Here is an 18,311-nt window from a genome sequence, read left to right on the forward strand (position 1 = left end):
ATACTGTAGGCAAACGCTACCGTAATGTTCTAAAGAAGAGAACGTAGAGAGAGAAGATGAGAAGAAGAGCGTTTACACCCAACTCCCCCCAATGTCACGAGATCCGGTCAAGATTTAAAATAAGAGCTTTGAGACACGATATCCTTCTAAATATCAAATTTCATTGAGATCCGAACAACCGCTCGTAAGTTAAAATTACCTCATTTTTTCTACTTTTTCAGAATTAACCCCCCCCCCAACTACCCCAAAGAGAGCGGATCCATTCCGGTTATGTAAAACATGTATGTAGGACTTGTGCTTATTTTCCCCTCCAAGTTTCATCCCGATCCCTCCACTCTAAGTGTTTTCCAAGATCTTGGATTTCCCCCTCCTCCCCCCAATGTCACCAGATCCAGTCGGGATTTAAATCAACAGCTTTGAGACATGATATCCTTCCAAACATCAAATTTCATTAAGATCTGATCGATCGTTCGATCGCGTGCCGAGGAGTCACAAGAACTGCAGGGAAACAGGCTTGAGGCTGATAGAGAAAGAAAGAACAGAAAGCATGCCAAGGAACTACCAGAGCAACGCAAAACCAGAATATACGTTTTTAACTACGTAAAACATGCGAATATACAACATTCTTCGCTGTCCCATTGTCTGTGCATATAAAAAGATTATCAGGTTTACTGACTCTTGAACATGCAACATTTTGTGTCTCGGTGTCCCAGTTTGTAATTTCTCTTTGAGTGTCCTGGTCGTCATTTATATTCCCTGTGTCTCAGTCGTCATTTGTGTCCCGGTCTGTAATTTCTATTCAAAAAATCCCTGTGTCCCGATCGTCATTAATATTTCCCACCCGTGCCCTCGGCTTACCCGTTGTAGTTAGGTCCCTGTGTCCCGGTCGTCATTTATATACTCTGTGGCCCGGTCGTGATTTGTGTCTGGGTGTCCCAGTCTGTAATTTCTCTTTGAGGTTCCCGGTCGTCATTTATATTCCCTGTGTGCCTGTATCCCCGGCAATTTCAGACTTGCTGCTAAAAGAGAAAGTGTAAAAAGAAGGCATGCCGAGGAACTACCAGAGCAACATGAAACCAGACTTGCTGCTAAAAGAGAAAGTGAAAAAAGAAGGCGTGCCGAGGAATCACAAGAAAAGTAAGAAATCAGGCTTACTGCTGATAGAGAAAGTAAGAAAAGAAAGCGTGCCGAGGAATCAGAGTAACCTGAAAGTTATAACCTGGCATTCAGGTACAGCCCAGTTGATGATTATAGCTTGAGTAGATGTGTTCAAATCGGGACAATGTCTAAAATTTGTCCCTATTGCAAGGCCTGCACCACCTATTGGCTGCACCACCAGAGCCATTGAAGACTTTCCTTACTGGAACTACGTCAGAATCTAAGCGTTTTCTGTCAAAAATCAGAAAATATAACTCATGTTTCCAAATGACGTCGTTCAGAGCCCAAATCGAAAATCCAGATCAATTTATGTCTACTTTCAAAGTAAAAGGGCAAATTTATCATAGAGCAGGGCCCCTTCTACCATTCTCAGGAGAGAATCACAAATTTTTACAATTGTACTTCATCAGTGATAGAAATTCTGAATTGAATGCACGTTGCGAAATTTCTCCCAAAGTTGAAAGGACAATCGTTTCCCAATTGCAACATCTTTTTCACGAAAATAATAATTTAGTGTGTCTGTTCAAAACTGCCATCGATTTGATTCCTACTGATACGCTTAAAATTCTTATTTCCGCTGACAAAACGCCTCCTGACCAACATGTGCGTAGATACAATGCTCCAACTATCGACGAAGTGGCAATCGTTATGGTCGGTGATCAGTTTTTACCTCAAGATATTATTCTTCATAAGCGAAACGCTCAGTTGTTAAGAATTGCTGAAGCTCATCAATGCTACGATGCCCTACAATATCCTATCATTTTTTGGGATGGAGCCGACGGCTATCACTTTAATATTAAATTGATGAATCCAGCCACTAACAAAGAAATGAATAAGAAATGCAGTGCAATGCATTATTATTCCTATAGACTAATTAATCGGCAGGATGAAGAAAATTATATTTTAGAATACCGTCAATTGTTTCACGTCAGTTGATATGTATGCTAAAATTGAATCAGAACGTTTGCTATATATCCGCCTGAATCAGACCAAGCTCCGCTCTGAACAATACATTCATTTGCGAGATGCAGTTGTAAATAACGGTAATACCACAAACGTTGGAAGATTAACAATTTTACCTTCGTCATATGCTGGCAGTCCCGTCATATGCATGAATATGCTCAAGATGCTATTGCGTGTGTTCGTCTCTATGGTCGTCCAGATTTATTTATTACATTTACATGTAATAAATCTTTGGACGAGATACAGCAGCTTTTACTTCAAGGACAATCAGCGGTTCATAGACATGACATTACGGCCCGTGTCTTCCGGCAAAAGTTGAAATCACTGATAAACTACATAGTAAAACTTGAAGTGTTTGGGTCAGTGCGATGCTGGATGTACTCAGTGGAATGGCAAAAACGAGGTTTGCCACACGCACATATATTAATCTGGCTATATAAAAAAATTACTTCGAACGAAATTGATGATGTGATTTTCGATGAAATACCTGATGAAAATGTCGATAAGGGGTTACATGATATTATTGTAAAAAATATGATACATGGACCTTGCGGTGCACTAAACAAAAATTCACCATGCATGGCCAAAGGAAGGTGCACAAAGCAATATCCTTGACTTTTAGTATCCAACACAATTACTGGCAATGATGGTTACCCGCAATATAGAAGAAGATCTACTGAAGATGGCGGTAAAACAGCAATAATAAAGAAGCGTAACGGTACCACCATCAAAGTAGATAACCAGTGGGTTGTTCCATATTCCCCGTTATTATAAAAAACATTTAATGCACACATAAACGTTGAATACTGTAACTCCGTAAAGGCAATCAAATACATATGTAAATACGTCAACAAAGGCAGTGACATGGCAGTTTTTGGCTTGTAGCCCGAAATCAAAGATATCGACGAAATCGTACAATATCAGGCTGGAAGATACATAAGCAGTAATGAAGCTGTTTGGCGAATTCTTTCATTTCCGATCCATGAACGTAGTCCAGGTGTTGTTCACTTAGCGGTACATTTACAGAATGGTCATCGTGTTTATTTCTCGGAAACCAACGTGCAACAAAGAGCCCTGAATCCACCGGATACAAAGTTAACCGCTTTCTTTTCGCTTGGCAAAAATGATTCTTTTGCAAAAAACTGCTGCATACTGAAGTGCCTTCGTATTACACGTGGAATACTAAAAATAACGTATTTGAACGTCGAAAACAGGGTAAGTCAGTCGATGGCCAACCTACCATCTTCAAAGATACCACGATAGGAAGACTCTAGACCGTTCGCCCCAATCAACATGAATGCTTCTTTCTACGCCTGCTTTTGGTGAATGAACCCGGTCCGACATCCTTTGAGTATTTGAGAACTGTAAACGGTACTATACATGACACTTACCGTAGTGCATGGCAAGCTCGGAATTTATTCGAGAATGACCAAAACTGGGATAACTGCATCAATGACGCGTGCGAAACGTCAACTGCAAGTCAAATTCGTGCATTGTTTGGCATCATTTTAACAACTTGCTCTCCATCAGCTCCTACAGAGCTATGGGAAAAATATGAGTCAAAAATGTCCGAAGATATACTCCATCGAAAACAGTTAGAGACGTCAGATATGACTTTTGATTTTACATCAGAAATTTATAACTACACTTTAGTTATTATAGAATATTTTTGCGTACGTATGGCAAACAAACCTCTTCAGGATTTGGGAATGCCTTCACCTAACCGTATCGCTGCTGTTTCGACATGTGTAGAATTGGATCGTGAACAAAGTTACAGTACGAGTGATCCATTGTCGTATTTACAAAATAACATTTCCAAGTTAACGTCGGAACAAAATGACATTTATGATACGATAATGCATTGTGTCAATAACAAGGTTGGAGAAATTTTCTTTTTGGATGCACCAGGAGGTACTGGTAAAACGTTTGTGATAAAACTGATTCTGGCATCAATTCGATCAAAAAATGATATAGCGTTGGCAATTGCGTCGTCCGGAATAGCCACAACATTGCTGCCTGGTGGAAGAACTGCTCAGTCCGCTTTGAAATTGCCTCTGAATTTGCATTCTACAGAAACTCCCACGTGCAATATTTCCAAATCATCTGGGATGGGTAAAGTATTGCAGCAATGCAAACTTATTATTTGGGATGAGTGCACAATGCCACACAAAAAATCGCTCGAGGCTCTGGGTCAATGCTTGAAAGATTTGCGAGGGAAGTCGAAACCCTTTAGCAGCACATTAATATTGCTTGCCGGAGATTTCAGGCAAACATTACCTGTAATACCGAGATCAACCCCTGCAGACGAAACGAATGCTTACCTGAAAAATTCTAATTTATGGGTACATGTAAAAACATTAAAATTAACTACAAATATGCGTGTCCGATTGCAAAACGATGACTCTGGTCAAACATTTTCAGATCAATTGCTGGCAATCGGAAACGGAAAGCTCCCAGTAGACTCAATTTCAGGACGTATACAACTAACTGCTGATTTCTCTAATTTACTGAAGTCCAAAAATGAATTGATTGAAAAAGTATTTCCGAATATTCTAAACAATTATAAAAATAATAAATGGCTAAGTGAAAGAGCGATTCTTGCACCCAAAAATATAGACGTCCACGAAATCAACAATATTGTTTTGACCAAGATTCGAGACCAGGCAGCCCTTTACAAGTCATTCGACATAATTTTGGAACCAAATGAAGCGGTTAATTATCCATCTGAATTTTTAAATTCCGTGGATCTTTCAGGGTTTCCACCACACGTGCTACAACTAAAAATAGGCGTACCAATAAGACTTTAAATAAATATCAACCCACCAAAGCTTTGCAATGGCACGCGACTTGCCGTAAAAAAAAAACAATGGAAAACCTAATAGAGGCCACAATCTCGACAGGGCCTTTTGAGGGTGAGGCTGTTCTTATTCCTCGCATTCCTATGATTCCAACGGATCGGCCTTTTCAATTTAAAAGATTGCAATTCCCAATTCGATTAGCATTTGTAATCACCATTAACAAAGCTCAAGGTCAATCATTAGAAAAATGTGGTATAGATCTTAATACTGATTTTTTTTTTCCAATGGACAATTGTACGTTGCATGTTCGAGGGTCGGTAAACCTGACAATCTATTTATATGCAGCGACAATTTTGAGAGCGAAGAATGTTGTATATTCGCAGTTTTACGTAGTTAATTTGTATTGTATCTATCTATCTATCTATCTATATAGAAACGAGTATTGTGAATGCATGTTTGTTTGTTTGTAAAAAGAGCGTTTGTATATGACGTCATTATTAGTAAATAAGGCTTTGTATATGCACAGACAATGGGAAAGCCAAGAATGTTGTATATTCGCAAGTTTTACGTAGTTTGAAACACATATATAAATCTATCTATATTCACAGGTGGGATACAGGGACACAACTACAATGGCGCGTAGCTAATATGGCGCGTAACGACTTACGCGCACGGGGGGCTTGGAGGGGGCGCGAAGCGCCCCACCAACTAGGTGTTGGAGCACCCCAACAGCTAGTATATATATATATATACATATATAATGATCTAAATAGGTTAGAAGTCTAAGGAAATTCGTTAAGAGCCTTGTTTTGGTTTTTGCAATCAACTTTATGTACTATGTTAATACATCATATGAGCATTTTCTTGTATGATGTAATGCATAGCATAAGTAAGATTGTTAAGTTTCCAACACATAAGTTATTTATATAAGATAACTAGCTGTTGGGATGGCGCTTCGCGCCATCCCAACACCTAGTTGGTGGGGGCGCTTCGCGCCCCCTCCCCAAGTCCCGCCGCGCGTAAGTCGTTACGCGCCATATTAGTTAACCGCCATTGTAGCTGTGTCCCTGTGTCCCACCTGTGAATATAGATAGATATATATATATATCTGTTTTTAACTATGTAAACTTGCGAATATACATCATTCTTCGCTGTTTCATTGTCTGTGCATATAAATGGATTGTCAGGTTTACCGACTCTTGAACATGCAACATATAATTGTCCATGGGAATAACAATCTGTATTCAGATCTATACCTCATGATTCTAATGATTGCCCTTGAGCTTTGTTGATGGTGATTGCTAATCGAACATTTCCTGTATCGCCGTCGTCATTTATATATCCCCCTGTGCCTCCCAGCGTCCCCGTTGTAGTTGTGTCCCTGTGACCCAGCCATCATTTATATTCCCTGTGTCCCGGTCGTCATTTGTGTCCCAGTGTCCCAGTCTGCAATTTCTCTTTGAGTGTCCCGGTCGTCATTTATATTCCCTATATCCTGGTCGTCATTTGTGTCCCGGTCTGTATATACATTCGTTTTTGAATTGGTCTTTTTTTTAATTTTTAGTTTTATACCTTTTTTTAGTATTTTTTAGCTATACCTCTTGATTCTAATGATTGCCATTGAGCTTTGATGATGGTGATTACTAATCGAACATTCCCCGTGTCTCCGTCGTCTTTTATATATCCCCTTGTGCCCCCCGGCGTCCCCGTTTTAGTTGTGTCCTGGCCGTCATTTATATTCCCTAAATTTTTTTGTTTTTCCCTTTTTTTTTCTTTTTTTTTACCTTTTTTTTTAGTTTTTTCAGTTTTTTTTAGTTTTTTTTGTAGTTTTTTTTTAGTTTTTGTATTTTTTTTTAGTTTTGTTTTTCTCCTTTATTTTTCAGTTTTTTTCCTTTTTTTATTTTTTCTCGGCACGCTTTCTTTTCTTACTTTCTCTATCAGCCGCAAGTTTTTTTTGGCATAGACTCTTTGAGCAGCTTTCTTGGCTGTTGCCATTGTAGGGTCTTCAGTCATTTTACAATTAAACATTTTTCCGTCCACGATCTTCTTACAATTAAAAATTTGTCTTTTGAGCAGCTTCCTCGGCTGTTGCCATTGTAGGTTCTTCAGTCATTTTACAATTAAACATTTTTTGTCCACGATCTTCTTACAATTAAAAATTTGTCTTTGAATGATTTTCTTAGACATGACGTCACTCGACACACAGACAACTTATTTCTATATATATAATAGCTGTTGGGGTGGCGCTTCGCGCCACCCCAACACCTAGTTGGTGGGGTACTTCGCACCCCCCCAAGCCCCCCGCGCGCGTAAGTCGTTACGCGCAATATTAGTTACGCACCATTGTAGTTGTGTCCCTGTGTCCCACCTGTGAATATAGATAGATCTATATGTGTTTCAAACTACGTAAAAATTGCAAATATACAATATTCTTGGCTTTCCCATTGTCTCTTCATATACAAAGCCGTATGTACTAATAATGACGTCATATGCAAACGCTATTTTTACAAACAAACAAACATGCATACACACAACTCGTTTTTATATAGATAGAAAGATAGATAGATACAAAGAAATTAACTGCGTAAAACTTGCGAAACATTCTTCGCTGTCCAATTGTCATCATGGGGAATCATGGGAATTGGAATCATGGGAATGCGAGGCATAAGAACAGCCTCACCCTCAAAAAGCCCTGTCAAGATTGTGGCCTCTATTAGGTTTTCCATTGTTTTTTTTACGGTAAGTCGCGTGCCATTGCAAAGCTTTGGTGGGTTGATATTTCTTAAAAGTATTATTAGTACGCCTATTTTTTAAATGTAGCACGTGTGGTGGAAACCCTGAAAGATCCACGGAATTTAAAAATTCAGATGGATAATTAACCGCTTCGTTTGGTTCCAAAACTGTGTCGACTGACTTGTAAAGGACTGCCTGGTCTCGAATCTTGGTCAAAACAATATTGTTGATTTCGTGGACGTCTTTATTTTTGGGTGCAAGAATCGCTCTTTCACTTAGCCATTTATTATTTTTATAACTTTTTAGAATATTCGGAAATAATTTTTCAATCAATTCATTTCTGGACGTCACTAAATTACAGAAATCAGCAGGTAGTTGTACATGTCCTGAAATTGAATCTACTGGGAGCTTTCCGTTTCCAATTGCCAGCAATTGATCTGAAAATGTTTGACCAGAGTCACCGTTTTGCAATCAGACACGCATATTTGTAGTTAATTTTAAGTTTTACGTGTGCCCATAAATTAGAATTTTTCAGGCAAGCATTCATTTCGTCGGCAGGAGTTTATCTAAGTATTATAGGTAATGTTTGCCTGAAATCTCCCGCAAGCAATATTAATATGCTGCCAAAGAGTTTTAACATCCCTCGCAAATCTTTCAAGTATTGATCCAGAGCCTTGAGTGATTTTTGTGTGCCATTCTGCACTCATCCCAAATAATAAGTTTGCATTGCTGCAATACTTTACCCATCCCAGATGATTTGGAAATATTGCACGTGGGAGTTTCTGTAGAATGCAAATTCAGAGGCAATTTCAAAGCAGAATGAGCAGTTCTTTCACCAGGCAGCAATGTTTCGGCTATTCCGGAAATGAAAGAACTCGCCAAACAGCTTCATTACTGCTTATGTATCTTCCAGCCTGATATTGTGCGATTTCGTCGAAATCTTTGATTTCGGGCTGCAAGCCAAAAACTGCCATGTCACTGCCTTTGTTGACGTATTTACATATGTATTTGATTGCCTTTACGGAGTTACAGTATTCAACGTTTATGTGTGCATTAAATGTTTTTGATAATAATGGGGAATATGGAACAACCCACTGGTTATCTACTTCGATGGTGGTGCCGTTACGCTTCTTTATTATTGCTGTTTTACCGCCTTCTTCAGTAGATCTTCTTCTATATTAAGGGTAACGATCATTGCCAGTAATTGTGTTGGATACTAAAAGTCTAGGATATTGCTTTTTGCACCTTCCTTTGGCCATGCATGGTGAATTTTCGTTCAGTGCACCGCAAGGTCCATGTATCATATTTTTTACAATAACATCATGTAACCCCTTATCGAAATTTTCATCAGGTATTTCAGTGAAAATCACATCATCAATTTCGTTCGAAGTAATTTTTTTATGTAGCCGGATTAGTATATGTGCGTGTGGCAAACCTCGTTTTTGCCTTTCCACTGAGTACATCCAGCAACGCACTGACCCAAACATTTCAAGTTTTACTATGTAGTTTATCAGTGATTTCAACTTTTGCCGGAAGACACGGGCCGTAATGTCGTGTCTATGAACCGCTGATTGTCCTTGAAGTAAAAGCTGCAGTATCTCGTCCCAAGATTGATTACATGTAAATGTAATAAATAAATATGGACGGCCATAGAGACGAACATACGCCATAGCATCTTAAGCATATTCATGCATATGACGGGGACTGCCAGCATACGACGAAGGTAAAATTGTTAATCTTCCAACGTTTTTGGTATTACCGTCATTGATAACTGCATCTCGCAAGTGAATGTATTGTTCAGAGCGGAGCTTGGTCTGATTCAGGCGGATATATAGCAAACGTTCTGATTCAATTTTAGCATACATATCAACGACGAATTGGTGAAACAATTCACGGCATTTTAAAATAAAATTTTCTTTATTCTACCGTATCATTAGTCTATAGGAATAATAATGCATTGCACTGCATTTCTTATTCATTTCTTTTTTAGTGGCTGGATTCATCAATTTAATATTAAAGTGATAGCCGTCGGCTCCATCCCAAAAAATATAGGATATTGTAGGGCATCCTAGCATCGATGAGTTTCAGCAATTGTTAACAACTGAGCGTTTCGCTTATGAAGAATAATATCTCGAGATAAAAACTGATCACCGACCATAGCGATTGCCACTTCGTCGATAGTTGGAGCATTGTATCTACGCACATGTTGGCCAGGAGGCGTTTTGTCAGCGGAAATAACAATTTTATGCGTATCAGTAGGCATCAAATCGATGGCTGTTTTGAACAGAGGCACTAAATTATTATTTTCGTGGAAAAGATGTTGCAATTGGGAAACGATTGTCCTTTCAACGTTGGGAGAAATTTCGCAACGTACATTCAATTCAGAATTTCTATCACTGATTAAGTACAATTGTATAAATTTATGATTTTCGTCTGAGAATGGCAGAAGGGACCCTGCTCTATGATAAATTTGCCCTTTTACTTTGAAAGTAGACATAAATTGATTTGGATTTTCGATTTGGGCTCTGAACGACGTCATTTGGAAACATGAGTTGTATTTTCTGATTTGTGACAAAAAACGCTTAGATTCTGACGTAGTTCCAGTATGGAAAGTCTTCAATGGCTCTAGTGGTGCAGCCAGTAGAGGAAGTTATATGATTCCTGAGGCGCAACACATTCCCATTGTTTCACCATTGAATTTCAAGGCCTTGCAATAGGGACAAATTTTAGACATTGTCCCGATTTGAACACATCTACTCAAGCTATAATCATCGACTGGGCTGTACCTGAATGCCAGACGATAACTTTCAGGTTACTCTGATTCCTTGGCACGCTTTCTTTTCTTACTTTCTCTATCAGCAGCAAGCCTGATTTCTTGCTGTTCTTGTGATTCCTCGGCACGCCTTCTTTTTTCACTTTCTCTTTTAGCAGCAAGTCTGGTTTCATGTGCTCTGGTAGTTCCTCGGCACGCCTTCTTTTTTCACTTTCTCTTTTAGCAGCAAGTCTGCTTTCGCGTAGCTCTGGTAGTTCCTCGGCACGCTTTCTGTTCTTTCTTTCTCTATCAGCCTCAAGCCTGTTTCCTTGCTGTTCTTTTGATTCCTCGGCGCACTTTCTTTTCTGACTTTCTCTATCAGCAGCAAGTTTTTTGGCATAGACTCTTTGAGCATCTTCCTTGGCTGTTGCCATTGTAAGTTCATCAGTCATTTTAAAGTTAGACATTAATAGATTTCTACGTGAATGCATGTCTTAAATATCTTTAATGACGTTACCGTCATAACAAAAATGACGACAACTAACTTCATGACGTCATTCAACACAAAAACATGACGTCACCTGACAGACACATCCACAGACAACTTATTTATATATATATCTATCTTCTATATATATAAAAATAAGTTGTCTGTGTGTGGATCTGTGGATGGATCAGGTGTATCCATCCACATATATATATATATATATATATATATATATATATATATATATATATATATATATATATATATATATATATATATATATATATATATATATATATAGATAGATAGATAGATAGATAGATAGATATAAATAGATAGATAGATTTCCCGGTGTCCCGGTCGTCATTTGTGTTCCGATGTCCCGGTATGTAATTTCGTCAGTCGATAAACATTACGTCAGTCGACACGCAAACATGACGTCGCTCGACACACACACACACACAGGCAAATAATTTTATATATATAGACTAGCTGTTGGTGTGGCGCTTCACACCACCCCAACACCTAGTTGGTGGGGGCGCTTCGCGCTCCCCTAGCCCTCCCACGTGCGTAAGTCTGTACGCGCCATTGTAGTTGTGTCCCTGTGTCCCACCTGTAAATATATATATATATATATATATATATATATATATATATATATATATATATATATATATATATATATATATATATATATATATATATATATATATATATATATATATATATATATATATATATATATATATATATATATATATATATATATATATATATATATATATATATATATATATATATATATATATATATATATATATATATATATATATATATATATATATATATATATATATATATATATATATATATATATATATATATATATATATATATAGTCTGTCTGTCTGTGGATCTGTGGATCAGGTGACGTCATGTTTCTGTGTCGGCTGACGTCATGAAATTAGTTGTCAGGTGACGTCATGTTTCTGTGTCGGCTGACGCCATGAAATTAGTTGTCGTCATTTTTGCTTTGACGGTGACGTCATTCAAGTTATATAAGACATATGTTCACGTAGAAATCTATTAATGTTTAAGTTTACAATGACTGATGAAGATGCTCAAAGAGTCTATGCCAAAAAACTTGCTGCTGATAGTTCCTCGGCACGCTTTCTTTTCTGACTTTCTCTATCAGCAGCAAGTTTTTTGGCATAGACTCTTTGAGCATCTTCATCAGTCATTGTAAACTTAAACATTAATAGATTTCTACGTGAACATATGTCTTATATAACTTGAATGACGTCACCGTCAAAGCAAAAATGACGGCAACTAATTTCATGACTTAATTTCAGAACTTAATTTCTGTGTTGACTGACGTCATGAAATTAGTTGTCGTCATTTTTGTTATGACGATGCTTAGTATATTGTAAAACACATTAATTTGGTTAATAATATACCATTTAAAACACCACAATGAACATGCTGGAGTAGTCAATCGGTGAGAGAGGGTGTCAGAACGGAGAATGAAGGTCCCAGGTTCAAATCCTGGTTAGGCTAAAAAAGGTAAAAATCTAAAAACTAAAAAAAAACTGAAAAAACTAAAAAAGCCAAAAACTACAAAAAAACTAAAAACTAATAAAAAACAAATTAAGAATAAAAATAAAAAAAAATAAAAAAGATGAAAAATAAAAAAAAAGTAAAAATAAAAAACGAAAAAAAACTAAAAAAGCTAAAAAAAAAAGGTAAAAACCAATAAAAAACTGAAAAGAAAAAAAGGAATAAAACTAAAAAAATTTTCATCTAAAAAACTAAAAAAAAAACTAAAAAAGGTGAAAACTAAAATAACTAAAAAGAAAAAAAACTAAAAAAAGGAAAAAACCTGAAAAATAAAGGAGAAAAAGAAAACTAAAAAAATATAAATAAAAATAAAAAAACTAAAAAGATAAAAACTTCAAAAAAAAGCACCAATTCAAAAACGAATGTATACCGGGATGACGACCGGGACACAGGGAATATAAATGACACAACTACAACGGGGACGCCGGGGGGCACAGGGGGATATAAATGACGACCGGGACACCGGGACACAAGGAATATAAATGACGCCCGGGACACTCAAAGAGAAATCAGAGACTAGGACACCGGGACACAAATGACGACCGGGACACAGGGAATGTGGGACATAGGGACACAACTACAATGGCGCGTAACTAATACGGCGCGTAACGACTTACGCGCGCGGAGGGGCTTGGGGGGGGGGCGAAGTGCCCCCCCCCCAATAGATATATATATAAAAATAAGTTGTCTGTCTGTCTGTGGATCAGGTGACGTCATGTTTCTGTGTTGACTGACGTCATGAAATTAGTTGTCGTCATTTTTGCTTTGACGGTGACGTCATTAACGGTATTTAAGACATTTGTTCACGGAAAAATGTTTAATTGTAAAATGACTGAAGAACCTACAATGGCAACAGCCGAGGAAGCTGCTCAAAGAGTTTATGCCAAAAAACTTGCTGCTGATAGAGAAAGTAAGAAAAGAAAGCTTTCCGAGGAATCGCAAAAACAGCAAGAAAACAGGCTTGCGGCTAAAGAACGCAAAACCGCGCAGTTAGATGAAAATCCACCTGGACAGCAAGAGTCAAAACATATCAAAACTGAAAATAATAGCGATGATGATTGGGTTTGGGATTTTGACTTGGATAAGGTCATCAATGCCTACCAGATTTAAGTTAAAAAAAACAAAGGTTCGTCGATATGTACTTCATAGTGACGCTGAAAAATAAAGAAGAAAAAGAAAACTGAAAAAAGGTAAAAAACTAAAAAAAAACTAAAAAGAAAAAAACACTCAAAGAGAAATTACAGACCGGGACACAAATGACGACCGAGACAGAGGGAATATAAGTGACGACCGGGAACCTCAAAGAAAATTACAGACTGGGACACCCGGACACAAATCACGACCGGGACACAGGGAATATAAATGACGACCGGGACACAGGGACACAACTACAACGGGAACGCCGGGGGCACAGGCGGGATATATAAATGACGACCGGGACACAGGGATTGTTCGAATAGAAATTACAGACCGGGACACCGGGACACAAATGACGACCGGGACACCGGGACACAGGGAATATAAATGACGACCGGGACACTCAAAGAGAAATTACAAACTGGGACACCGGGACACAAATGACGACCGGGACACAGGGAATATAAATGACGACCGGGACACAGGGACACATCATTAGAATAATGAGGTATAGATCTGAATACGGATGTTTTTCCCATGGACAATTATGTGTTGCATGTTCAAGAGTCAGTAAACCTGACAATCTATTTATATGCACAGACAATGGGACAGCGAAGAATGTTGTATATTCGCATGTTTTACGTAGTTAAAAACATATATTTATATCTATCTCTATTCACAGGTGGGACACAGGGACACAACTACAATGGCGCGTAACTAATATGGCGCGTAACGACTTACGCGCGAGGGGGGGCTTGGGGGGTCGCGAAGTACCCCACCAACTAGGACACACAAATAACTTATTTTTATATATTATATATAGATGTCCTTTGGAAGCCCCAAGAAACGAAAATTTGCAGTTGCAGTTACTTTAAATGATGAATCTTTTGAACCAGCACCTGATCCATCAAACGTGATAAGATATGAAAGTCCAACCTGGACCATCAATCGCAAAAACACCAATACGGGTAGCTAAAGCAAAGTTCATTGCTAAAGTGTCTGAAGTAATCAAAATTCTATAACGTGTAAAAAAGGAACATGAAGAGCAAAGAAACGGGTGGTTAGAAGATATGCAAAAACAACAATTAGAGTGTGTCAAAAATTAAAATGAATAGCAAAGACACAAACGGTTAGGAGACATGTGGCACCAAGAAAGTGAGGCACTCAAAAATGAAAATGAAGAGCAAAGACACGTGGTTAGAAGACATGCGACACCGAGCAAGTATGCGAGTTAAAAAGTGAAAATGAAGAGCAGAGTCACACGCAGTTTGAAGAAAAGTGGCGGCATGTCAAAAATGAAAATGAAGAGGAAAGGCACACGTGGTTAGAAGACATGTGGCACCGAGTATGCGATTGAGTTCAAAACGAAAAGGAAGAGCAAATATACACTCGGTTAGAAGAACAGAGGCGATGTGTCAAAAATCAAAATGAAGAGCAATGACACATGCGGTTAGATGACATGCGACACCAAACATGTGTGCGAGTCAATGAAAATCAACCTGAACAGCGAGAATCAAAAAGTGTCGAAATTGAAAATGATGGGGATGATGATTAGGCTTGGGATTTTGACATAGATAAGGTTATCAATGCCTACCATACCTTTGTTAAAAAAAGACAAAGGTTCGGTGTTATGTATTTCATAATGACAAGAGACAAGCCGAGGTAAATCAAACGGAACAAATTGAAAACGATAGCGATTAATATTTGGTTTTGGATCTTGACATGGATAAGGTCATCACCTTACCTTTGAAAATCAAAAACCATAACTAGATAAATCGTTGGAAGAAAACTAAGTTTTGTCCCACCCCCTTAACAATTAAAAGAAACAAAGGTTTGGTGATATGTTTTTCATAATGACAAAAGACAAGTAAACGCAAAAGAAGAAGTTTTTATCCCACCACCTGAACAATTAAAAGAGACAGAGGTGGTCATCAATAGTGTTAGAATTTGTAAAATTAGTCACGGTAAAATTGATGTTTTACGCATTTTACCGTAGTTTTACCGACCCCAGTAAAATTTTTATTTTATGTAACGTACGTATTTTACCTATTTTACCGGTATTTTTATGGCACTTGGTATTAACCGAGTGACACGTAGCAATCGCAAATTCTGTCGGTCTGTCTATCTGTCGGTCCTGATTTTGCTACTTTAGGCACTTCCAGGTAAGCTAAGACAATGAAATTTGGCAGGCGTATCAGGGATCGGACCAGATTTAATTAGAAATAGTCGATTTTCCCGATTTGACCATCTGGGGGGGGGCTGGTTAATTCGGAACAAATAAAAGCATTTTTAACTTACGAACGGTTGATCAGATCTTAATGAAATTTGATATTTGGCAGGATATCAAGTCTCAGAACTTTTATTTTGAATCCCGACCGGATATGGTGACATTGGGGGGCTGGAGGGTTGGGAGGAGGAAACCTAAAATCTTGGAAAACACTTAGAGGTGAGGGATCGGGATGAAACTTGGTGGGAAAAATAAGACCAAGTCCTAGATGCATGATTCACATAATCGAAAAATTAGAAAAAATGACGTATTTTTAACTTACGAGGAGTGATCGGTTCTTCATGAAACTTCATATTTAGAAGGACCTCGTAACTCAGATCTCTTATTATAAATTTCAACCGGGTCCAGCGTCATTGGGGGGGGGCGGAAATCTTAGGAAATACTTAAAGCGGAGGGATCAGGATGAAACTGGATGGGAAGAATAAAAACAAGTCTAAGATACGTGACTGGCATAACCAGACCGGGTCCGCTCTCTTTGGTTGAGTTGGGGGGGGGGGGAGGTAATTCGGAAAATTGAGGTATTTGTAACTTACGAACGGGTGATCAGGTCTTAATGAAATTTGACATTTAGAAATATCTTGTGCTTTAAAACTCTTACTTTAAATTCCGACCTGATCCTATGACATTGGGGGGAGTTGGAGGGGAAAAAAAGAATTCTTGGAAAACGTGAAAATTGGGGTATTTTTATCTTACGAATAGGTGATCGGATCTTAAAGAAACTTGATATATAGAAGGATATTATGTCTCAGATGCTCGATTTTCGACTAGAATTGGATACGGGGACACAGAGGGCTGGAGGAGGGAAACACAAATCTTGGAAAACGCTTAGAGTGGAGATATCGGGATGAAACTTGATGGACAAATAAGCACAAGTTCTAGATACGTGATTGACATAATTGGAACGGATCCGTTCTCTTTGGAGGAGCTGGGGGGTGTTAATTTGGGAAAATTAGAAACATTGAGGTATTTTTAACTTAAGAATGGGTGACTGGATCATAATGAAATTTGACATTTAGAAGGAATTCATGTCTCAGAGCCTTATTTCAAAGCCCGATCAGATCTGTTGACATTGGTGGGAGCTGGAGGGGGAAATCAGAAATCTTGGAAAACGCTTAGAGTGGAGGAATCGGGATGAAGCTTGGTGGATAGAATAAGCAAATGTTGTAGATACGTCATTGACGTAACCGTTCTGGATTCGCTCTTTTGGGGGAGTTGGGGAGGGGTTCAGTGCTTTGGTGAGTTTGGTGCTTCTGGACGTGCTAGGATGATGAAAATTGATAGGCGTGTCAAGGAGCTGCACAAATTGACTTGATAAAGTCGTTTTTCCAGATTCGACCATTTTGGGGGCTAAAGAGAGAGGAAAAATTCGAAAAAATAAGAAATTTATACTTACGAGTGGGAGATCGAATCTCAACGAATTTTAATATTTAGAAGGACCTCGTGACCCAGAGCTCTTATTTTAAATCCCGACTGGCATACGCCTCTGATTTTCCCTTTAAATCAATCTATGGATTCTTAGAATTTTGTTTGAGCTCATACTATATGAGCTCTTGGCTCTTCTGGCCTCGTCACAAGTGCCATATGAGCTCTTAGCTCTTGTTTATTCTACTAACTACTAACAACTACTAACTTAGCTCTTGTTTATTCTTACGACGCCTTGAAATTTTCAAGCTTCAAAACGTGCTATACTGTGAATGATCTCTCTTCAAAGGTATCGTGGGGGGGAGGGGCAGGTACCCCCGACCAATAATGTAGCAAAAAAATTGTTATGTACCCATATCCCTGACTATCCCAGATATGGACCCCTCTTGCCCCCCCCCCTCATAAAAATGCTGGAGATCCGCCCCTGTCTCTCTTCAAAAGGTATACAAAAACAGGATTGGGTATGACCTATTGATTTTCTGTGTGTATAGCTGTATAACGTCAGCTGTATTAAAAGGTCGTCTGTGTGACTTCAGTCTCCTGTTGTCAAAACAACAAAGTGTATTATAGGCTATAGCACAGGTGAGAAGAATTTTGAAATGGCAGAATATTAGTTAAAATAAAATTATATTAGTTCTGTGAGTTGTTAAAAACATAAAGAGCTACAAGCAGCATTGAAATATGACAAACACAAAATCCTCAGGGCCATATCCAGGACTTTTTGGGGAGGGGGTTACGCAAAACCTTCGGAAACGTATTATAAATGTGTTTTAACCATAGGGATAAACTAGACTGTTAATTAAAGTGATGAGACTCTAGATGAAGGGGTTCTATCTTTTTTAAGCCCAGGAAAACCAGAATCATTAAAGAATTTCATTAAAAGCTGAAACTGATGCTTAAAAAGAAATGCTCAACTGGTATTGTAACTACAGGGCAACTCTAAAACACCGATTTTAC

At 38.2% G+C, this 18,311-nt stretch overlaps 1 protein-coding gene across 1 annotated transcript in view; it reads left to right on the forward strand.

Moving 5' to 3' along the window:
- The window catches only part of LOC136032620 (proto-oncogene serine/threonine-protein kinase mos-like), a 99,778-nt gene extending 85,157 nt beyond the window's left edge, over window positions 1-14,621 (forward strand). Inside the window, exon 5 of the mRNA XM_065712893.1 lies at window positions 14,469-14,621. Coding sequence (XP_065568965.1) covers window positions 14,469-14,621 — 153 coding nt within the window. The remainder of the gene's footprint in view (window positions 1-14,468) is intronic.
- Window positions 14,622-18,311: the final 3,690 nt, after the last annotated feature.

Source organism: Artemia franciscana, chromosome 11 (genome assembly GCF_032884065.1).
Source record: "Artemia franciscana chromosome 11, ASM3288406v1, whole genome shotgun sequence".
NCBI lineage: Eukaryota > Metazoa > Arthropoda > Branchiopoda > Anostraca > Artemiidae > Artemia > Artemia franciscana.